A 24,223-nucleotide genomic window follows, 5' to 3' on the forward strand; every position below is an offset into this window, starting at 1 on the left:
ATGCTGGAGTCCATTAATAAGGAAGCAGTAACGGGACATTTGAAAAAGCATAATTCAATTAAGCAGAGTCAGCATGCTTTTATGAAGGGGAAATCATGTTTGACAAGCTGGGTGGCGGTGTGAGCTATGAGGAGGACGCTAAAAGATTGCAGGGTGACTTGGACAGGTTAGGTGAGTGGGCAAATGAGTGGCTGATGCAGTATAATGTGGATAAATGTGAGGTTATCTACTTTGGTGGCAAAAACACGAAGGCAGAATATTATCTGAATGGCGGCAGATTAGGAAAAGGGGAGGTGCAACCCTTGGGTGTCATGGTGCATCAGTCATTGAAAGTTGGCATGCAGGTACAGAAGGCGGTGAAGAAGGCAAATGGTATGTTGGCCTTCATAGCTAGGTGATTTGAGTATAGGAACAGGGAGGTCTTACTGCAGTTGTACAGGGCCTTAGTGAGGCCTCACCTGGAATATTGTGTTTAGTTTTGGTCTGCTAATCTGAGGAAGGACGTTCTTGCTATTGAGGGAGTGCAGCGAAGGTTCACCAGACTGATTCCCGGGATGGTAGGACTCACATATGAGGAGAAACTGGATCGACTGGGCCTGTATTCACTGGAGGTTAGAAGGATGAGAGGGGATCTCATAGAAACATATAAAATTCTGACGGGACTGACAGGTTAGATGCAGGAATAATGTTCTTGATGTTGGGGAAGTCCAGAACCAGGGGACATAGTCTAAGGATAAGGGGTAAGCCATTTAGGACTGAGATGAGGAGAAACCTCTTCACTCATAGAGTTGTTAACCTGTGGAATTCCCAACCGCAGAGAGTTGTTGATGCCAGTTCATTGGATATATTCAAGAGGGAGTTAGATAAGGCCCTTTCGGCTAAAGGGATCAAGGGGTATGGAGAGAAAGCAGGAAAGGGGTACTGAGGTGAATGATCAGCCATGATCCTATTGAATGGTGGTGCAGGCTCGAAGGGCTGAATGGCCTACTCCTGCATCTTTTTTCTGTTTCTATGCTGGAGTTCTTTGAGGATGTAACGAGCAAGGTGGATAAGGGGGAACCAGTGGATGTGGTGTATTTGGATTTCCAGAAGGCATTCGATAAGGTGCCACATAAAAGGTTATTGCACAAGATAAAAGTTCATGAGGTTGGGGATAATAAATTAGCATGGATAGAGGATTGGCTAACTAACAGAAAATAGAGAGTCGGGATAAATGGGTCATTTTACGGTTGGGTGCCGCAGGGATCGGTGTTGGGTCATCAACTATTTACAATCTATATTAATGACTTGGAAGAAGGGCCCGAGTGTAATGTAGCCAAGTTTGCTGATGATACAAAGATGGGTGGAAAAGAAATTGTGAGGAGGACACACAAAATCTGCAAAGGGATATAGGCAGGTTAAGTGAGTGAGCAAACATTTAGCAGATGGAGTATAATGTGGGAAACTGTTAGGTTATTCACTTTGGCAGAAAAAATAGAAAAGCGAATTATAATTTAAATGGAGAAAAATTGCAGAGTGCTGCAGTACAGAGGGACCTGGGGGTCCTTGTGCATGAAACACAAAAAGTGAGTATGCAGGTACAGCAAGTAATCAGGAAGGCAAATGGAATGTTGGCCTTCATAGCAAGGGGATAGAGTATAAAAGCAGAGAAGTCCTGCTACAACTGTACAGAGTATTAGTGAGGCCACACCAGGAGTACTGCATACTGTTTTGGTCTCCGTATTTAAGGAAGGATATACTTGCATTGGAGGCTGTTCAGAGAAGGTTCATTAGGTTGATTCCGGAGATGAGGGGGTTGACTTATGAAGATAGTTTGAGTAAGTTGGGTCTATACTCATTGGAGTTCAGAAGAATGAGAGGTGATCTTATCGAAACCTGGAAGGTAATGAGGGGGCTCGACAAGGTGGATGCAGAGAGGATATTTCCACTCGGGAAACTAAAACTAGGGGACATAGGGCCCAAATTTCCCCAACCTCTTTTTCTGGCACCCTCACTCAAACTGCGCCACTTTTGCCCGCCTCCAAGCGCACCGAAAAAAGACCTCCGTACTTTGGCCGCTCCCCAGCCTCTCCTTCGTCGTGGCGCAGTGTGGCCCAATGGATTGGGGGCGGAGCCAGGTCCCGGCGCTGAAAACAGTGCTGGGATCTCTGCACGTGCGCACTATAGTCTGCGCACATATGCAGTAGCTCCTGGTAGGCCGTTTCTGCAAACGCGCGCTGCAGGCTGTGTGGGAGGGGCCGAAGCACGCTGTCCCTTGCCCTGGCCGAATGGGCTCCCTCATCGACGGCTCGCTGCATTCCCTAAGGTAGGACTTCTATTTTTTATTTGTTATTTACTGATTGATTTTGGTGCTTTAGGTGCAGGGTTCCTTCTATTTTTTTATTTGTTATTGATTGATTGCTTATTACTTTGGTCTTGGTGCTTTAGGGACAGGGTTCCTTATATTTTTTAATATTTTATTTTTTGATTGCTTATTACTTTGGTCTTGGTGCTTTAGGGGCAGGTTTCCTATTTTATTAATTAATTGCTTATTACTTTTTGTGCTTTGTTTGGTGCTTGGTGGTACTTTAAATGTAGTTACTTGCGCCGATTCCTTAACTGTAAGTAAGGTCTTTCTGTGCGGACAAAAGTGGACACATACGCTGCCCTAAGTTAGTTTAGTACAACTTTTTTCTGGCCAAATTGGCATAAATGGTGTAAGTGGCTGGGAACGCCTCCATTTGGAAAAAAAACTGACCTAACAAAAAACCTAATTAACTCACTTACACTGGCGCAAATTAAATGGCTATATTTGCAACTAAAAAGATACACCAGAAAAATAAAGTTACACCCAAAAAAACGGTGCAACTCATGGGGAAATTTGGGCCCATAGTCTCAGAATAAGGGGCTGCTCATTTAAAATTGAAATGAGGAGGAATTTCCTCTCTCAGAAGGTTGTAAATCTATGGAATTCTCTGTTCCAGAGAGCTGTGGAGGCTGGGTCATTGAATATATTTAAGGCGGAGATAGACAGATTTTTGAGCGATAAGGGAATGAAGGGTCATGGAGAGCGGGTAGGGAAGTGGAGCTGAGTCCATGATCAGATCAGCCGTGATATTAAATGGTGGAGCAGGCTCGAGGGGCCAGGTGGCCTACTCCTGCTCCTATTTCTTATGTTCTCTCTCTGTATCTACTTTATTAAAACCTTTCATAATTTTAAAGACTTCTATTAGGTCATCCCTCAGCCTTCTCTGTTTGAGAAAAGAGACCCAACCTGTCATCCTTTCTTGATATGTATACCCTCAAATTTCTAGTATCATCCTTGTAAATCTTCTGCACCCTCTTCAGTGCCTCTATATCCTTTTTATAATATGGTGACCAGAACTGTACGCAGTACTCCCAAGTGTGGTCTGACCAAGATTCGAGGTTTAGCATAACTACTTTTCAATTCTATCCCTCTAGAAATAAAGCCTAGTGCTAGGTTTCCTTTTTCTAATGGCTTTGTTAACCTGTGTCGCTACCTTTAGTGATTTGTGTATTTGTACTCTGAGATCCCTTTGCTCTTCTACCCCATTAAGATTTGTATTATCCAAGTAATATGTGGCCTCCCTATTTTTCTTATGTAATACATTTTAATGTAATAATTTTGCCTTTGACATCCTGTGTTGTATTTTATATCAGCAAGAGGTGATCAATCATGCAAATGCTGCCTTCTCTGAATATCAGTCATGGAAACTAGTGGCTTTCAAAGGGGATTTTTTACACCCTTCTAAATAGGCTAATAAGGTCTTGATTTAACATCTTATCTGGAAAAACAGCACCTCTGACAATATAGCACGTCCCCAGAACTACACTGAAGTGTCAGTCTAAATTATGAGCTCAAGTCCTGGAGTCGATCTTGTATCCACAATCTTGTGACTCAGAAATAGGAGTGTTACCACTGAACCAAACTGGCAATCATTGCATAGATGCTGGAAGCATGAGAGCCAAGGCTGATCCTCTCCCCAACTGACACTTGCACTTAATGGAGAGTCAGAGAATGACAGAGTCTTTTTACAATTATTTTTCCTTCTTAGCTTGGAGACACTGGCATTTCTGATTATATTTACTTGCTGAACCATCAGAAGAGAGTTGTTCAATAACTTAAATTTGAAAATCTGACGAGCTTTTTTTTAGTATGACCATGCTGTGTTAAGAACTTTTATTAAGGGAAGATTTTCATGGCATTACTGTGCAACTCTTACTTTGCTAGGTAAGGAGTTCCTATATAGAACCTAGAATCACACATTTTAATTAGATGGCAACTCTTTGATGATGTTGGGCAGGGATTCCCATAAACAAATCTATGTTTTATTTTTTAAGCTGTCCCAGCAGAGATTTGCCATTTAGAAACGTGTCATAAATTTCCATTTATTTATTTAATGCTGAAATTCTGATTGTTTTGTTTTTCAACAATTGCTAAACATTATAGTGCACACAGTGTCAAAAAGGGTTAAGAAAGTGTTCATATATGTGCCTCCCATGCAGTGTGCTTTCAATCTCAGTCAGGGAATTGGTGAGGTATCAAGCAAAGCACCTAAACCATTGGGAGAGAGGGGAAAACAGATGGTATGTCATCTCTCCTCTCCCCTGCCTTTTGTATATCTCCAAACAAGAAGATGAAAAGCAACTGTGTCAGAGGCTTAGGAAACAGCCAGTGCTCTGTGCTCTTGTATAAGGACTGGAGGGGGAGTGAAATATAGTACACTGAATTTTAGAAATAAAGTGTGGAAAAAATATTTAAAACCCTGAATAGGAGATGGTTGTAATTGAAAACTTTGCAAAAGTAATTACAGTAATGTTTCTTCTCAACCAATTCTGCAAACACCAGATGGGGGTATGAATGATAATGCTTTATGAATGTATTTCCAATGCAGACCTACTCAAGTGAAATGGCAATTAATGGTGGCTAGCTGTTATAGAAGAAGCGGTAAGTTAAAAATCAGATTTTTGTTTATATTGCCTAGATCGAAAATCTTTCAATCTCAAAATACATTAGATACCTGAAACAAAAATGCTAGCGAGAGTTTAAAAGAAATGTTAGAAATAATATTTCATTTCTGAATTAACTTGTCATGATGAATAGTAACATTTACATGGAATTATTTAATACTTGGGGATTGAATGATGTAATGCAGAGGGGGAGCACAACAGACTGGGCACATAATAGTGAGTTTCACCGTCCGTACCCCATTTATAAATGTAGTTATTTGAAAGCGATTTCTGAAGCAAACTTGGTCAATAACTATACTTGTCATGATAGAAATTCATCTCCTTTACTCTCTCAATTTATATATACTTGTTAAAACAAAAATAGAAAGAAGAGGGCATTAAAGTTAATAATGTAGTGGTGCTGCATATGTGAGGCCAAGGAATGGAATTACATATGTTCCATTTTCCTGACACAGCTGATTTGTTTTTAGCCAGATTGCACAGGGGTTCACTGGTCAGAGACCAGACATGTCCCTGGAAAGAGAGGAAAAGTTAAATACAAAGTTCCCACTAGGCTGCTCTTGCCTGCCTCCTGTTGAGAATGCACAAGAAGTCAGAATTGGAGGAACGCAGAGTTCTTGAAGGGTTGGAGGATGTTACAGAGATAGGGAGGGGCAAGGCCTGGAGGGCTTTGAACACAAGGATGGGACTTTTAAATTTGAGGTGGTGCGGGACAGTATTTGACATTTTATTGTGTGCAATATTTTAGATATATAGGTAAAAAATTTTTGGGTTATTTGCGGCTCTCGTTAGCGCCCCCGGGGTCGCTAATGGGACGCAAACGACTTTTCAGCCGGGGGCAGCACTGCTACCAACTCACGTGAAATTCGACAGGAGTTTAGTGGCAGCGGTAACTGGTAGCACCCCGGGCTGCTACGCCGGCGATGATGATGTAATCATCGTGCGCAGCAACCCGCTTTTGCCCCAGAGCAAAATTCAGTAGCGGCCCATGAAGCTTCACGGGGCTGCAGGCCACTCACAGGGAGAAAATTAATGAGGAGGTGCGGCAGTAAAATAAAACGGCCTACTTACCAGCCGCCTTGTTTGTAGATCGCGGGGTCCGTGCCGCGATCTTGCAGCCCAGCACTCTGTTTATGTACCAGGTTGCTGCCACAGCACCCCGATCCCTGGTGGTCCAGCGATTGGCCCCGTTTCCCACCTGCAGAATTGGCAGCTTGGCGTAGCGTTGGAAACTTTGCGCTCCACTTCCTGTCGGGGACGGTAAGCCAAGTACCTCGCGGGGAGGTACTTCCGCACCTGGCACAGGAACTCCCACCTTGCGGCCGTTACCACCCCCAAATGGGACAGTACAAATGTCACCCCGATAGTTTTATCCTGACACATGTTTATGTGTTATTTTTAAGAAAGTGTTCATTTCTATATTTATACAGATACTAAACTAGTAATTATATTATGGTTTACTTTGTTAATGCAGGTAACTATCAAAAGGCATTGGAAACATACAAAGATATTCACCGGAAATTCCCAGAAAATGTTGAATGTAAGCAATGATCTCAAAATAAACAATAAATAAGGGTCATAGGATCTGATTTTCATATTGACATATCTTAACTGTGTTTAAAAACTTGTGTGAATGCTTGAGACTTTCCCACCACGGTAGCTGGGGAATTTAAATTCAGTTAATTAAATAAATCTGGAATAAAAAGCTAGTATCAGTAATGGTGACCATGAAACTACCAGATTGTCATAAAAACCCATCTTGTTTACTAATGTCCTTTCGGGAAGGAAATCTGCCACCCTTACCTGGTCTGGCCTATATGTGACTCCAAACCCACAGCAATGTGGTTGACTCTTAACTGCCCCAGTTGTACCAAACCGCTGAGGGGATTCCTGCATGGGGTGCTCTTGCACACTCTCCACCTTGCCATCCTCGTCTGCCATCCGGACATGTCATGGTGCACCATCTTGACGTGCGGTGGAGGTGGGGGTCCCCAATGGAGTGCACTCTACGCAGGAGTCCTCCCTCTATTTATTGGGGACTTGGCCTGGAGGGTGTTGCACGGACTTCCAGGCTGCCTGTAATTTCTGTGGTCTGGAGGAGTCCGTGTTCCATGTTTTTGTTGAATGTCCGAGGTTGCAGCCCCTCTTCCAATATTTGAAGGAGCTGCTCCTCAAATTCTGGTTGTACTTCAGTCCCACACTCCTGATCTTTAGGCACTCTGTGCGGAAGGGAGCGGGCATGTCAGAAGGCCTCCTTGTAGGACTGCTCCTGGGCATGGCCAAGAGAGCCATCAGCCAGTCCAGGCAGCGGGCGGTCGACGGGGTTGTTCAGCCCGACTGCCTGCCTCGCTTCCGTGATTACATCCGAGCCAGGGTGTCCCTGGAGATGGAGTACGTGGTGTCCACTAGTACGCTCGCGACCTTCCGCGAGAGGTGGGCGATGGAGGGACTGGAGTGCATCATCACCCCCGGCAACCAAATTTAAATTTGAACCACTTGTCTAAAGATTAATTTGTCTATATTTGTCGGTTTTAGTGCCCCCCCCCCACCACCCGCCTCCCCCCTTGCTTTTAGCCAGGGGGCACTTGTATAATTTGTGTTTTGGTGCCCTCAGAAAAAATAAGCAAGAGGGCACCTGAAAAGGTTTGGGAGTGTAACCTCCCCCCCCCCTTTAATCAGGGGGCACTTGATTAAAGTATACAACAAAATAGTTGTACCAAACCACTACAAAGAACAGCGGTTCAAAAAGGCGGCTCACCACCACCTTCTCAAGGGCAATCAGGGATGGCCAATAAATGCCAGCCTTGCCAGCGACGTCCATATCCCATGAATACATTTTTTTTAAACTCAATGCTCAGTTCTATTGGGCAGATTGAAAAATGCATCTGGATCCTAAATGCAAATTTAAATATTTTTACAATGCTTCTGCCTATTTCAGCTGCAAGTGCTGGCTGCCTAGATGAAGACCCAATTGAAAATCGCATGGGGTGGGCCTGGGGCACAAAATCAATGCAAAGTTTTTCTTTTAAATTTTTACCTGTTACTGCTTCATTCACATGGAAAAATGGGACAGTATCAGATGAAAATTGCTCCATTGACTTTATAATGGAACTGATGTGTCATCTGCATGTAGACATATCAATAAATTTGCCCGCTTACTTTGTTTTAATTTGGGCTCTCAGAGGAAAGTTTACTAATTTGAGGAATTTGCTGCTGCTCTGTAAATGTTTTTTGCTTTGCTCTTTCCAGTGCAGCAATAAAGTTTGTTGACTTTGTTTGCCTTTGATTCTTTGTTTAGGTTTGCGCTTTTTAGTTCGGCTTTGTACTGATATGGGACTGAAAGAGGTTCAGGAATATGCCACAAGACTCAAGAAAGTTGAAAAAATGAAAGAGTTAAGAGAACAGGTGAGTAAGGAGTGTATGCAGTACAGACAAACTCTTCAGTGTAACATGCCCTTTTTAAGTCACTTACGAGGCAACAATTACTTGATTTTAGTATGCACTGTATGGAAAAATTCCTGTCCATACATGGTCAATAGTCAGAAACTCAAGCCTAATATACTTTTAGCAGTTGAAGGCTATAAAATGCATGCAACAGTAATAATTTAATGTAATATCTAATTAGCCATGACACTTCATCAGAATAAGATCTCTGTACTAGTGTGATATTTCTGCTTTTCACACCAGCCACTTTGGTGGCAAAAACACGAAGGCAGAATATTATCTGAATGGCTGCAGATTAGGAAAAGGGGAGGTGAAACGAGACCTGGGTGTCATGGTACATCAGTCATTGAAAGTTGGCATGCAGGTACAGCAGGCGGTGAAGAAGGCAAATGGTATGTTGGCCTTCATAGCTAGGGGATTTGAGTATAGGAGCAAGGAGGTCTTACTGCAGTTGTACAGGGCCTTGGTGAGGCCTCACCTGGAATATTGTGTTCAGTTTTGGTCTCCTAATCTGAGGAAGGACGTTCTTGCTATTGAGGGAGTGCAGTGAAGGTTCACCAGACTGATTCCAGGGATGGCAGGACTGACATATGAGGAGAGACTGGATCGACTGGGCCTGTATTCACTGGAGTTTAGAAGGATGAGAGGGGATTTCATAGAAACATATAAAATTTTCACGGCACTGGACAGGTTAGATGCAGGAAGAATGTTCCCGATGTTGGGGAAGTCCAGAACCAGGGGACACAGTCTAAGGATAAGGGGTAAGCCATTTAGGACTGAGATGAGGAGAAACTTCTTCACTCAGAGAGATATTAATCTGTGGAATTCTCTACCGCAGAGAGTTGTTGATGCCAGTTCGTTGGGATATATTCAAGAGGGAGTTAGTATGACTCTTACGGCTAAAGGGATCAAGGGATATTGTTTTTTAACATGCTTACATTTCTGCATCTATTTTGCTTTGTAGCAGATCCTTTATGGCAGTTTTTTGTGTTGTACATATGGCTTACCACTTTTTGTTCCAGATATATCTGCCCTATACTATAGTTTTGCTATTTTTTAAAATAATTTTTCCAAGTCAGTAGTTGCTGATAATTCTACCAGCTGTTCAATTCCATATTCCCTGGAGAGAAAGCAGGAAAGGGGTACTGAGGTGAATGATCAGCCATGATCTTATTGAATGGTGGTGCAGGCTCGAAGGGCCGAATGGCCGACTCCTGCATCTATTTTCTATGTGACCAAAAGCCTGGTCGTAGAGGTAGGCTTTAAGAAGTATTTAAGAAGTAGAGAGATGGAGAGGTTTAGGGAGGGAATTCCAGAGCATTGGGCCTAGATGTCTGAAGGCACGGCCACCAACGGTGTGGTAAAGGTAGGGATGAACAAGAGTCCAGAGTTGTAGGAATGCAGATTTCTCGGAGGGTTGTGGGGCTGGAAGAGGTTACAGTGATAGGAACGGATGAGGCCATTGAGGGGTTTGAACACGATGATGAGGATTTTAAAATTGAGGCGTTGGTGGACCGGGAGCCAATGAAGGTTGATGTGCGAGCAGGACTTGTGCAAGTTCAATCCTGATCCACCAACGCCTTGATTTAAAAATTCTCATCCTCGAGTTCAATCCAATATCAAGTTTCCTTGCTGCCACCCCCAAAACAAATTCCAGAACCTGTCTATTTTCAACCATTCTAGCTATGAGCTTGTTACCTTTCAGCCAAGAAAATAGACCTTAAAACATTATTTTTTATTATGCTTACATTTCTGCATCTATTTTGCTTTGTAGCAGATCCTTTATGGCAGTTTTTTGTGTTGTACATATGGCTTACCATTTCTTATTCCAGATATATCTGCCCTATACTATAGTTTTGCTATTTTTTAAAATAATTTTTCCAAGTCAGTAGTTGCTGATAACTCTACCAGCTGTTCAATTCCATATTCCCTGGTGACAATGGAAATGATGCATCATTTTGATATCCTTGTCAATTGTTTTGAAACTTCTGCATTTGCGCAGAAGTTCAAGTTCAGTAGGATTGCATTGAAAATATAACATTTCTATGATACTAAAACCCAATGCAGTGGAAATGCAAGTTGTGACTAAATTGGATATATATTCTAAATATTCAGCTCTAGAGATGATTTCTTTTGAATGCTATTTTTGTAAAATCAGAAATGTGTTTATAAAGCAACAAATTTACAATTGTGCTACCAATAACAAACAGGGCATTTTCCCCCTTCGTCTTTTTTTTATACGAAGAAATGGCATTTACTTGCACTTTTGTTTTTAACCCAGCGTGTGAAATCTGGCAGAGATGGCAGTGCACGTGGGCGCAGAGAAGGCAGTGCTAGTAGCGGTAGGTGTACCAGAATTTTTTTATTACAATGAAAATATATTCCTGATTAAGTTAGATTGTGTGATTTTTCTTTTTTCTTGAGCAGTCTGATGTGAGTATAAAATGGTGAAATGTTGCTATTACTCATGTCTATTTTTTTCACTAAAGTTAGTGAAAACAGGAATTGCATCTTGAATAATCTTCCATCAGAATAACATTGATTATTCTTTCAAATTTACCAAAAATATTGCTTGTTTATTAACCTTTTTATGTTGCTGCATCTTATTGTTCTGCCCAAAGAGGGTAGCTTTTCTGCTGTTACACACGTTTAATTGTTACTTTATGAGTCAACATCTTTTTCATATTAAAATAATTATTGGGCTAGTTGACCCTAAAAAGTCTTAGGGAAAAAAATCCATTTTCGTAAGGCTTCCAAGCAAAGGAAAAGCAGATTTTATGAGATTAAGGATCTGCATATAAACATTTTATGTTAATGAGTATCCTCACAAATGGAAGCAGAGAAGGTTTAAAAAAAAGAATCACCGAAATTTATGATTTAACTAAGTAAATAGCATTGGATTATAACTTTGCAACAATAACCAAGATCACCCAATAAGAAACAAATTCATGGAACCAATTATAGTTTCCCTAAAACAACATAATGATGTTCAAAAACAAAAGAATGTAAAACCATTGTAAAGCTCTCTCACATGGACGCAAAAGATCCCATGGCACTATTTCGAAGAAGAGCAAGGGAGTTATCCCTGGTGTTCTGGCCAATATTTATCCTGCAATCAACATAACAAAAACAGATTATCTGGTCTTTATCACATTGCTGTTTGTGGGAGCTTGCTTGTGTGCAAATTGGCTGCCACATTTCCTACATTACAACAGTGACTACACTCCAAAAGTACTCCATTGGCTGTAAAGCGCTTTGAGACATCCGGTAGTCGTGAAAGGCACTATATAGCTGTTAGTCTTTTTCTTCTTTTACTCTGCTATTACTAGTACCGGTTCAGTTGTTTGATGAAGTAATGGAGAGAGTTGATGAGGATAGTGCAGTTGATATGTATATGGATTTTCAAAAGGCATATGACAAGTGCCACATAATAGACTTGTTAGAAAAACTGAAACCCATGGAATTAATTAAAGAGACAATAGCAGTGTGGATAGAAAATCAGCTAAGGGTCAGAAAGCAGACCGTAATGGTGAATGGTTGTTTTTCAGACTGGAGGAAAGTATAGAGTGGTGTTCCCCAGGAGTATTAGGACCACTGCTCTTTTTGATAGATAATAATGACCTGGACTTGGATATACAGAGCATAATTTCAAAGTTTGCAAATGACACAAAACACAGAAATGAATAAACAATGAGGAGGATAGTGACAGACTGGTGAAATGGGCAGATACATGGCAGATGAAAGTTAACGCAGAGAAGTGAGAAGTGATTCATTTTGGGACGAAGAATGAGGAGAAGCAATATAAACTAAATGGTACAATTTTAAAGGGGGTGTAAGAACGGAGAGACCTGGGGGTGTATGTGCACAAATCGTTGATGGTGACAGGGCAAGTTGAGAAGGCTATTTAAAAAAGTATATAGGTTCTTTGGCTTTATTAATAGAGGCATAGAGTACAAAAGCAAGGAAGTTATGCTAAACCTTTATAAAACACTGGTTAGGCCTTAGTTGGAGTGTTGTGTTCAATTTTGGGCACCACACTTTAAGAAGGTGCAGAGAAGATTTACTAGAATGGTACCAGGCATGAGGGACTTCAGTTATGTGGAGAGAATGAGAAGCTGGAGTTGTTCTCCTTAGAGCAGAAAAGGTTAAGAGGAAATTTGATAGAGGTATTCAAAATCATGAAGGGTATTGATAGAGTATATAAGGAGAAACTGTTTCCAGTGGCAGAAGGGAAAGAACCAGAGGTGACATGAGGAAAAATTTTTTTACACAGCGAGTTGTTGTGATCTGGAATGCACTGTCTGAAAAGGTAATGGAAACACATTCAATAGTAACTTTCAAAAGAGAAATTGATAAATAATTGAAGGGAAAACATTTGTAGGGCTAGGGAGCAAGAGACAGGGAGTAGAACGAGTTCGATAGTTCTTCCAAAGAGCTGGCACAGGCACGATGGACCAAATGGCCTCCTGTGCTGTATCATTCTTTGATTCTATAATATGGTTTTAGAATGTTGAATTGAACTCTCTGCATTTTTCTCCTCCAAAAAATTTAAAGGTGTGTATAATCATTGAAAGACAGATCTGGTTACTTGGGCATTTTAGCAAAGAACTCAGTAAGATGCAATATATAAAAATGAGATTTAATTAATTAAAATCATAAAATAGAATGTTTTATGTTAGTGTAATATTGCTGTGCTGTCTTTTAATTGTAACTGTGTGAAATGGTTGCTTTTTATTTAAGAAACACAGTAGTGTAGTTTTGGAATAGCTAATCAATGTCTGGGACATTTGGAATGAAGCCTGGGTGGGAACAAATCAGATAGTGTATAAAACCCCATGTGGGAAATGCTGAGGTTGTATGTATGAAGAGGGTCTGTAGACGGGTAACTTGGATGACTGCTAAAGTCAAATGGCATCAGAAAGGAAAATAATATGCTAGGTGAATAGTCGTTGATGTTTACCAGTGCTAATTGCAATGACATCAGCAGCATAGAGGCGCCATCTACTCAGACAAGTGTAATAAAGTTCATGTGAAAGTGGAGAAACAAAGGGTAGTTGCAGCAGATACAGTAACATAGCAGTGATAGGAAATAGTAAAATGGGAAAGTGTATACACCTGGGCGGGGAGCCACAATAAATCCTCCACAGCAGAAAGATAACCTTGATTGGCATAGTTTTCAGGACAGATAATCATTGTGTCTTGTTGGTAAGGTTTCCATTAGCAGAATTGTAGTGCAGTATCCTTTTATCGCTATGGTCATGTTACAGCTTTGCTGGAATACTTGGTCTATCATAAATAAAGATTAAATTGATTAAAAAATATTCATGTGTAGTCGCGTCTGATTCGACAAGCCTGAAGGAAAATTATACTTACAGACACGGTATCATCATCATAGGCAGTCCCTCAAAATCGAGGAAGACTTGCTTCCACTCTAAAAGTGAGTTCTTAGGTGACTGAACAGTCCAATACAGGAATTACAGTCTCTGTCACAGGTGGGACAGACAGTCGTTGAAGGAAAGAGTGTGTGGGGAGTCTGGTTTGCCGCACACTCCTTCCGCTGCCTGCGCTTGCTATCTGCATGCTCTCAGTGACTAGACTCGAGGTGCTCAGCGCCCTCCCGGATGCTCTTCCTCCACTTAGGGCAGTCTTTGGCCAGGGACTCCTAGATCTCGGTGGAGGTGTTGCATTTTATCAAGGAGGCTTTGAGGGTATCCTTGAAACATTTCCTCTGCCCATCTTGGGCTCGCTTGCTGTGTAGGAGTTCCGAGTAGAGCACTTGCTTTGGGAGTCTTATGTCAGGTATGCGAACAGTGTGGCCCGCCCAACGGAGCTGGTTGAGTGCGGTCAGTGTTTCGATGCTGGGGATGTTGATCGAGGATACTAACGTTGGTGCGCCTGTCCTCCCAGATGATTTGCAGGATCTTGCGGAGACATTGTTGGTGGTATTTCTCCAGCGATTTGAGGTGTCTACTGTATATGGTCCACGTCTCTGAGCCATACAGGAGGGCGGGTATCACTACAGCCCTGTAGACCATAAGCTTGGTGCCAGATTTGAGGACCTGATCTTCAAACACTCTCCTCCTCAGGCGGCCGAATGCTGCGCTGGCGCACTGGAGGCGGGCGGTGTTGAACCTCGTCGTCGATGTCTGCTCCCGAGGTATGGAAAGTGGTCCACGTTGTCCAGGGCCACAGTGTGGATCTTGATGACTGCGGGCCATGCTGTGTGGCAGGGTCAGGTTGGTGGAGGATCTTTGTCTTACGGATGTTTAGTGTAAGGCCCATGATTTTGTACGTCTCAGTGAAGATGTTGACTATGACTTGGAGTTCAGCCTCTGTATGTGTGCAGACGCAAGCCTCGCCCGTGTACTGTAGCTCGATGACAGAGGATGGGACGGTCTTGGATCTGGCCTGGAGGTGACGAAGGTTGAACAGGTTCCCACTGGTTCTGTAGTTTAGTTCCACTCCAGCGGGGAGCTTGTTGAGTGTGAGGTGGAGCATTGCAGCAAGGAAGAGCGAGAAGAGGGTTGACGCGATGACGCAGCCCTGCTTGACCCTGGTCCGGACGTAGATTGGGTCTGTGGTGGATCCGTTGGTCAGGATCACGGCTTGCATGTCGTCGTGGAGCAGGCGGAGGATGGCGACAAACCTTTGGGGACAGCCGAAACGAAGGAGGACACTCCATAGTCCCTCGTGATTAACAGTGTTAAAGGTCTTTGTAAGGTCAAAGAAGGCCATGTACAAGGGTTGGTGCTGTTCCCTGCATTTCTCTTGCAGTTGTCGCGCCGTAAAGATCATGTCCGTTGTACCCTGTAGTGGACGGAATCCACACTGTGACTTCAGGGGGAGTTCCTCAGCCACAGGGAGAAGACGGTTGAGGAGGATTCTACGATGATCTTCCCAGTGGCTAATAACAGGGTGCTCTTATTTCTATGGTCATGTTACAGCTTTGCTGTAGTACTTGGTCTATCATAAATAAAGATTAAATTGATTTTAAAATATTCATGTGTATTCGTATCTGATTCGACAAGCCTGAACCCAAGTTATACTTACAGACACGGTATATCATTTGGCTAACTCCCTTAACCACTCTGCTCTCGACTAACTATTATCCTTTTTCCAACCTTCCTTTCCTCAGCAAGAATTTGGTATGTGTCATCACCGCCCAACTACATACTAGCAAATAAATTCAGTCTGGCTTCTGTCCTGCTCATAGCACTCAGACCACACTTGTGCAACCTTATTTAGCATGCATTGGTTTCTCCTCCCATGCCCGCACAGTCACTTCCAGTGTGCACAGAGATTCTATCCTTGACACTTTCCTAATTTCCTTTGATATATTGCCCTAGATTGTTTGCAGCTCCACAACGGCAAGACTGAAGCCATCCTGTCTGGCCTCCATCAGAAACTCCTGCTCTACCCTCGGATCCTATTTTCTATTCTTAGATACTTGCTGATGATCATTTCAGCCTCTGAGCTGAGCTTCAAACCCTATATCCAGTTCAACACCAAGACTGCCTACTTTTTCCTCTGAAACATTTCCTGTTAACATCTCTATCTCACCCCTGCTGTCACTTAAAGCCTCATTCATATCTTTGTTACCTCCAGCCTCAATTCCCCCCGTCCTGGGCACCCAAACTTCATGCTACGTAAATTCCAACTCATTCACATGTTCCATACCCACATACTTTCCCACCCAAAATCCCAGTTTCTTTGCCCATCTCCACTGGCGCTCCCATCCCTTAGTGCATTGATTTCAAAATCCTCATTTTCAAATCCCTCCACAAGCTTGATCCCCTCCCTCCCTCTTCAATTTTCTCCACCAATAGGTCTCTGCAAGCACATTCCCCTCTTCCATTTCTGCTCTGTTACAGATTTCCTCTATCTCTGCTCAACCATTTGGCGCAGAGCTTTCAGCTAACTTGTTCACTCTTTGGAACTCCCTCCCTAAAGCTCCCCTCCACTGTGCTACATCTCTCCCCACTTTGAAAGACTTCCTTAAAATCTATCTCTTTAGCTACCTTCTCATCCTCACATTCAATTCATGCTCATGTCTGACTCCATCTTAGGATATATTGCTATGTTAAAAATGCTATATAAATCTAACTTGTTTGTTTTTTGTCAGAGTTAATGTGTACCATTTCTTGGCTGCAAATCATTAATACAGAAAAATAAAAGGCCGAAGAATTGAAAATAGTGCTATGTCACCTCAGTGATCAAAGTTTAGATTCCTCTTCAGAAAAAAGAATGGTCACAAGTTTGTTTATTCAGCAGAATACCTTGAGAATCATTATATGAATACTTCTGCAATACTGATGTCCCTAAAGGTGTCTAATCCCTGTAAGCGGAGTCAAAAATTAGCAGGAAGTTTATTAAAAGTTACAAATTTATCATCCAACAATCAAATGTTGACTGCAAAAAGTGCAGATGATTCATCAGATTTTAGGACGAGGAGTAAAATGATTAGTAATTAGAAAAAATTAATACCTGTGCTTTCCTTAATGCCTCTGCACTTAGATCTCTAATGCCTTTGCATTCAATCTTACATCTGATCTCAGGCATGGCTACCTATAGGCAGCTATTTAAGTGTGGATCATGAATTTACATTCTATCAACATTAATGACATTTAGATCAACTGGTCCTATCACTGTCATAGAAACTTAGAAAATAGCTGCAGGAGTAGGCCATTCGGCCCTTCGAGCCTGCACCACCATTCAATATGATCATGGCTGATCATGCAACTTCAGTACCCCATTCCTGCTATCTCTCCATACCCCTTGATCCCTTTAGCCGTGCGGTCTGACAGGAGCTGCAGCTGGATACAGTTCCCGCATACATAGTAGTCAGGGACACTGGAAGTCATTATATCTTCTGACATACTATGCATCCAGGATTGGTGGAGCATTCAATAGGTTATAGAAAATCTATAACTTTGCCATTTGTACACTGGTAAAGTTTGTCCAAGTCTGTTTTTGTTTTGAGCAATCACAAAAGGTCAAATTTGCAGCACATCTGCCTTTGTTATGGTTGCTTTTATCTGCAGTCACCTAATAACTATCCACCTATATATTAAAACTACTATTGCCTGCACTTCAAGTTATTATTTAAATGGAAAAAATTGCAAAGTGCTGCAGTACAGCAGGATCTGGAGATACTTGTCCATGAAACACAAAAGGTTAGTATGCAGGTACAGCAAGTGATCAAGAAGGCCAATGGAATCTTGGCCTTTATTGCAAAGGGGATGGAGTAAAAAATCAGGGAAGTCTTGCTACAGTTAGTTATACAGGGTATTGGTGAGGCCACACCGGGAATACTGTGTACAGTTTTGGTTTCCATATTTACGAAAGGATATACTTGCTTTGGAGGCAGTTCAGAGAAGGTTCACTAAGTTGATTCCGTGGATGAGGGGGTTGACATGAGGAAAGGTTGAGGAGGTTGGACCTCTACTCATTGGAATTCAGAAGAATGAGAGGTGATCTTATCGAAACGTATAAGATTATGAGAGGGCTTGACAAGGTGGATGCAGAGAGGATGTTTCCACTGATAGGGGAGACTAGAACTAGGGGGTTAATCTTAGAATAAGGGGCCGCCCATTTAGAAACATAGAAAATAGGTGCAGGAGTAGACCATTCGGCCCTTAGAGCCTGCACCACCATTCAATAAGATCATGGCTGATCATTCACCTCAGTACCCCTTTCCTGCTTTCTCTCCATACCCCTTGATCCCTTTAGCCGTAAGGTCTAACTCCCTCTTGAATATATCCAATGAACTGGCATCAACAACTCTCTGCGGTAGGGATTTCCACAAGTGAAGAAGTTTCTCTTCATCTCAGTCCTAAATGGCTTTCCCCTTATCCTTAGACTATGTCCCCTGGTTCTGGACTTCCCCAACATCGGGAACATTCCTCCTTACATCTAACCTGTCCAGTATCATCAGAATTTTATAAGTTAATTTGAGATCCCCTCTCATCCTTCTAAACTCCAGTGAACACAGGCCCAGTTGATCCAATTTCTCCTCATATGTCAGTCCTGCCATCCCGGGAATCAGTCTGGTGAACCTTCGCTGCACTCCCTCAATAGCAAGAATGTTTATCCTCAGATTACGAGACCAAAACTGAACACAATATTCCAGGTGAGGCCTCATCAAGGCCCTGTACAACTGCAGTAAGACCTCCCTGCTCCTATACTCAAATCCCCTCGCTATGAAGGCCAACATACCATTTGCCTTCTTCACCGCCTGCTGTACCTGCATGCCAACTTTCAATGACTTATGTACCATGATACCCAGGTCTCATTGCACCTCCCCTTTTCCTAATCTGCCACCATTCAGATAATATTCTGCCTTCATGTTTTTGCCACCAAAGTGGATAACCTCACATTTATCCACATTATACTGCATCTGCCATGCGTTTGCCCACTCACTTAACCTGTCCAAGTCACCCTGCAGCCTCTTAGCGTCCTCCTCACAGCTCACACCGCCCCCCAGCTTAGTGTCATCTGCAAACCTGGAGATATTACACTCAATTCCTTCATCTAAATCATTAATGTATATTGTAAATAGCTGGGGTCCCAGCACTGAGCCCTGCGGCACCCCACTAGTCACTGCCTGCCATTCTGAAAAGGACCCATTTATCCCAACTCTCTGCTTCCTGTCTGCCAACCAGTTCTCTATCCACGTCAGTACATTACCTCCAATACCATGTGCTTCAATTTTGCACACCAATCTCTTGTGTGGGACCTTGTCAAAAGCTTTTTGAAAGTCCAAATACACCACATCTACTGGTTCTCCCTTGTCCACTCTACCAGTTACATCCTCACAAAATTCTAGAAGATTTGTCAAGCATGATTTCCCTTTCATAAATCCATGCTGACTTGGACCGGTCCTGTCACTGTTTTCCAAATCTGCTGCTATTTCATCTTTAATAATTGATTCCAACATTTTCCCCACTACTGCTGTCAGGCTAACCGGTCTATAATTCCCCGTTTTCTCTCTCCCTCCTTTCTTAAAAAGTGGTGTTATATTAGCTACCCTCCACTCCAAAGGAACTGATCCAGAGTCGATAGACTGTTGGAAAATGATCACCAATGCATCCACTATTTCTAGGGCCACTTCATTAAGTACTCTCGGATGCAGACGATCAGGCCCTGGGGATTTATCAGCCTTCAATCCCATCAATTTCTCTAACACAATTTCCCGCCTAATAAGGATTTCCTTCAGTTCCTCCTTCTCACTAGACCCTCGGTCCCCTAGTATTTCTGGAAGGTTATTTGTGTCTTCCTTCGTGAAGACAGAACCAAATTATTTGTTCAACTGGTCCGCCATTTCTTTGTTCCCCATTATAAATTCACCTGAATCTGACTGCAAGGGACCTACGTTTGTCTTCACTAATCTTTTTCTTTTCACGTATCTATAGAAGCTTTTGCAGTCAGTTTTTATGTTTCCAGCAAGCTACCTCTCATACTCTATTTTCCCCCTCCTAATTAAACTGAGATGAGGAGGAATTTCTTCTCTGAGGGTTGTAAATCTGTGGAATTCACTGCCTCAGAGAGCTGTGGAAGCCGGGACATTGAATAAATTCAAGACAGAGATCGACAGTTTCTTAACCGATAAGGAAATAAGGGATTAAGGAGTAATGGGAAGTGGGCAGGGAAGTGGACCTGAGTCCATGATCGGATCAGCCATGATCGTATTGAATGGCGGAGCAGGCTCGCGAGGCTGTATGGCTTACTCCTGCTGCTATTTCTTATGTTCTTATATTTTGGAATACTTACAGTAGAATATCTCTTGAAACAGAACTTTTCATGGCAAGACAGATTATGCTGAAGTATGTGTGAGAGTGAATATGTAAATAAATAACGTTAGGGAAAGTTTAGACAGTGGGAGGGGGGAGGTTGAGAGTGAAAAGTTGTCGGATGACGGAAGATGACTAGGGTGAAGTTGTTTTGGCAGAGGAGCTCCCGAGGGAGCTGCCTTCCCGGCGGCCATCTTAAACCCTAATAAGGGGTCCATTTTCTTAATAGTTTTCTTTAAACCCTAATCCTACAAATCCCACAAATTCGGGCCTACCTCAGGCACGAACCTTCCCTCCAAACGCCCATGCCTCTCATCGGCAACGACGACGACCAGACTACCAGCGACCGAGCCTCCTGCAATGGCGACCTGGACCTGGACCTGGACCTCGACCTCTTTCTTCGATGTCGACTCAGGTGCCCCACCAGATCCCCAATCCTCGACGATGCCCGGCGATTGGTCCCCCTCCAACCACAATCGGACCCCCCCCCCCCCCCCCGCAATGGCAATCGGGCCCCTCCAGCAGCGATCGGACCCCTCCAACAGCGATCGAGCCTCCAACCACAATCGGGCCATTCCCAACGACAACAGAACCCTTCCAGCGGCGATCGGGCCTCCTCCAGTGGAGGTCGGGCCTACTCTAGCGAAGGCGGCTCGGCCTCGCTTCCTCATCGGGGATTGGGCCTCCTCCCCTTCAGCGACAACTGGGCCTCTCCTTCCCCACTGGTGACCTGACCTCTTCTCCCCCAGCATGTGGTGAGTATCATGGCTGTGACCACCCTGAACTCCAGCGGACTGCTGACCTTCTCAATGCCTGCCCTCAACCAAGCTGCAGGCCACCTACCATCAAGGGTGCTACTCGGCACCAAGCTTGCGGCCAACATCTCGCCGAAGGCAACTAGGCTCATACAGCAGTGCCTGGTCTCCAGTCGTCTTGGACCCCATTGCCACTGAACCAAGACCTTGCTCAGCTAAGCCCTGTGGTAGTCGGTGTGCAACGACCGCCCCACGCTAAAAGAACTCACGTACAGGCATCTTCCACTCATCTTATATGAAGTTCGGAACCTTAGATGCTTTGACATCTGCATCGCTGCCCTAAGCGAGACCCGGCGGGCAGGGGAAGGCCAGCTCAAGGAACATGGTGGAGGTTATACCTTTTTCTGGAAAGGAAAACCAGAGGAAGAACGGCGCCTTCATGGAGTCGGCTTCGCCGTCAAAAATGAACTGGTCGGCCGCCTCAAAGATTCCCCCTGCGGGGTTAACGAACACCTCATGGCCCTTCGCCTTACCCTATCCCGGAACCAATGTGCCACAGTCATCAGTGCGTATGCCCCAACACTCGATGCAACGGATGAGGCTAAAGAGGGTTTTTAATCCAACCTCGAGTCATCCCTGTCCCATGTCCCCACGGGCGACAAATTGATCCTCCTAGGTGACTTTAATGCCAGGATCGGCAAAGACACAGCCCTCTGGGGAGGCGTGATTGGCAGAGAGGGGGTAGGGAAATCCAACTCCAATGGCACCCTACTCCTGACAAAATGTCTAGAACACGAACTCCTCATCACTAACACCCTTGTCCGCCAAAGGGACAAAAACAAGGCATCGTGGCAACACCCTCACTCCTAACACTAGCACCTGCTGGACTATGTCATCATCCGAGCCAGGGATCGCAAGGATGTGCGCATCACCCGCGCCATGACAGGAGCTGACGACTGCTGAACTGACCATCGCCTAATCCGATCCGTCATCAATATTAACACAGCCCCAATGCAGAGAGGACAGCAGAAGCAGTGCCGCAAAAAAGTTAATACCGGGGCACTTAAAGACCCAACTAAGAGAGCCCTATAAAGCCAGCGCCTCACAGCCATTCTGGCGTGCTTTGATGACCCTGAGATGCTCAATGCCCGCAGCGCTTGGTCTGCCCTCGAGGCATCCATAACCAGTGCCTGTGAAGAGACACTTGGTTACTCAACCAGAAAACACCAGGACTGGTTGGTTGAAAACGATCAGGAGATCCAAGAGCTAATAGATCGTAAGCGCAGAGCATTTCTGAGCTTCAAGCAACAACCCAACTCGGGAGCTACAAAGCAGCGTTGCAGACGGCTCAAGGCTGAGGTCCAACAAAAAACCCAGGATCTAAAGAACAGGTGGTGGATGGAGAAAGCGCAGGTGATACAACAACTAGCCAACAGCCACGACACGCGAGGATTCTTCACAGCAGTCAAGGCCACCTACGGTCCAAACTCCCAAGGCCCCACCCCACTCCTGGCCAAGAATGGAGAAACACTTATCAAGGACACCGAGGCTGTCAGGGCCCGCTGGAAGGAGCACTTCCTCAATCGAGACTTTGCCTTTGACTCAGTGTTCTCAACTCTATCCCGCAGCATGCAACCCGCCACCACCTCAGTGAAACCCCAATGCTGCACAAGGTAGGAAAAGCCATAAAACAGCTCAAGAACAACAAGGCTGTGGGAGCGGAAGCAGTCCCTGCTGAGGCACTAGAATATGGCGGAGAGGCGCTGTTGGCACAGATACATGACCTCCTCTCTTATTTGGAGGGAGGAGAGCATGCCGGGAGATCTCAGAGATGCAGTGATCGTGTCCATTTTTAAAAAGGGGAACAAATCCGACTGCGCAACTACAAGGGAATCTCCCTGCTATCAACCACTGGGAAGGTTGTTGCTAGAGTTCTCCTCAACCGTCTTCTCCCTGTGGCCGAGGAGCTCCTCCCGGACTCACAGTGCGGATTACAACGGACATGATCTTTGCAGCACGACAACTGCAGGAAAAATGTAGGAAGCATCGCCAGCCCTTATACATGGCCTTTTTCGATCTTACAATGGCCTTTGACACTGTCAACCGTGAGGGCTTATGGAGCGTCCTCCTCCGTCTTGGATGTCCCCTAAAGTTTGTCAACATCCTTCGCCTGCTCCACGACGACACGCACGTCGTGATCCTTACCAGCGGATCCATTACGGACCCATTCCACATCCGGACCGGGGTCAAACAGGGCTGGGTCATCACTCCAACCCACTTCTCAATCTTCCTCGTTGCCAAGCTCCACCTCACTGTCGACAAGCTCCCCACTGGAGTTGAACTAAACTACAGAACCAGTGGGAAGCTGTTTAACCTATGCCGCCTCCAGGTCAGGTCCAATATCACCCCAACCTCTGTCGTTGAACTGCAGTACACGGACGACCCCTGCGTCTGCGCATATTCTGAGGCTGAACTCTAGGATGTAGTCGATGTATTCACCAAGGCATATGAAAGCATGGGCTTCACGCTTAACATCCGTAAGACAAAAGTCCTCCACCAGCCTGTCCTCGCCGCACAGCACTGCCCCCCAGTCATCAAGATTCACGGCGCAGTCCTCGACAACGTGGACCACTTCCCATACCTCGGGAGCCTCTTGTCAACAAAGGCAGACATTGATGCGGAAATTCAACATCGCCTCCAGTGCGCCAGTGCAGCCTTCGGCCACCTGAGGAAAAGAGTGTTCGAAGGCCAGGCCCACAAACCTACCACCAAGCTCAGGGTCTACAGGGCTATAGTAATACCCGCCCTCCTGTATGGATCAGAGGCTAGGACGATGTACAGAAGGCACATCAAGTCGCTGGAGATATATCACCAACGATGTCTCTGCAAGATTCTGCAAATCCCCTGGGAGGACAGACGCACCAACATCAGTGTCCTCGCCCAGGCTAACATCCCCAGCATTGAAGCACTAAGCACTCTCGATCAGCTTCACTGGGCAGGCCACTTAGTTTGCATGCCAGACACGAGACTCCCTAAGCAATTACTCTACGCGGAGCTCCTTCATGGCAAACGAGCCTAAGGTGGGCAGTGGAAATGTTACAAGGACACCCTCAAAGCCTCCCTGGTAAAGTGCGACATCACCACTGACACCTGGGAGACCCTGGCCGAAAACCGCCCTAGGTGGAGAAAGTACATCCGGGAGGGCGTTGAGCTCCTCGAATCTCAACGCTGCGAGCATGAAGAAACATTGAAACATAGAAAATA

At 44.4% G+C, this 24,223-nt stretch overlaps 1 protein-coding gene across 2 annotated transcripts in view; it reads left to right on the top strand.

The window, feature by feature from the left end:
• ift88 (intraflagellar transport 88 homolog) overlaps positions 1-24,223 on the top strand; it is a 145,060-nt gene that overhangs the window by 104,218 nt on the left and 16,619 nt on the right. The window contains exons 21-25 of one of the 2 annotated variants that reach the window (XM_070892194.1): positions 4,896-4,948; positions 6,446-6,511; positions 8,270-8,376; positions 10,697-10,757; positions 14,502-14,700. In XM_070892194.1, coding sequence (XP_070748295.1) covers positions 4,896-4,948; positions 6,446-6,511; positions 8,270-8,376; positions 10,697-10,757; positions 14,502-14,545 — 331 coding nt within the window. In that variant the 3' untranslated portion in view covers positions 14,546-14,700. Of the gene's footprint in view, positions 1-4,895; positions 4,949-6,445; positions 6,512-8,269; positions 8,377-10,696; positions 10,758-14,501; positions 14,701-24,223 lie in introns of those variants that run through there. The other variant, XM_070892193.1, reaches the window with a different exon arrangement.

Source organism: Pristiophorus japonicus, chromosome 10 (genome assembly GCF_044704955.1).
Source record: "Pristiophorus japonicus isolate sPriJap1 chromosome 10, sPriJap1.hap1, whole genome shotgun sequence".
In the NCBI taxonomy this organism is placed as follows: Eukaryota; Metazoa; Chordata; class Chondrichthyes; family Pristiophoridae; genus Pristiophorus; species Pristiophorus japonicus.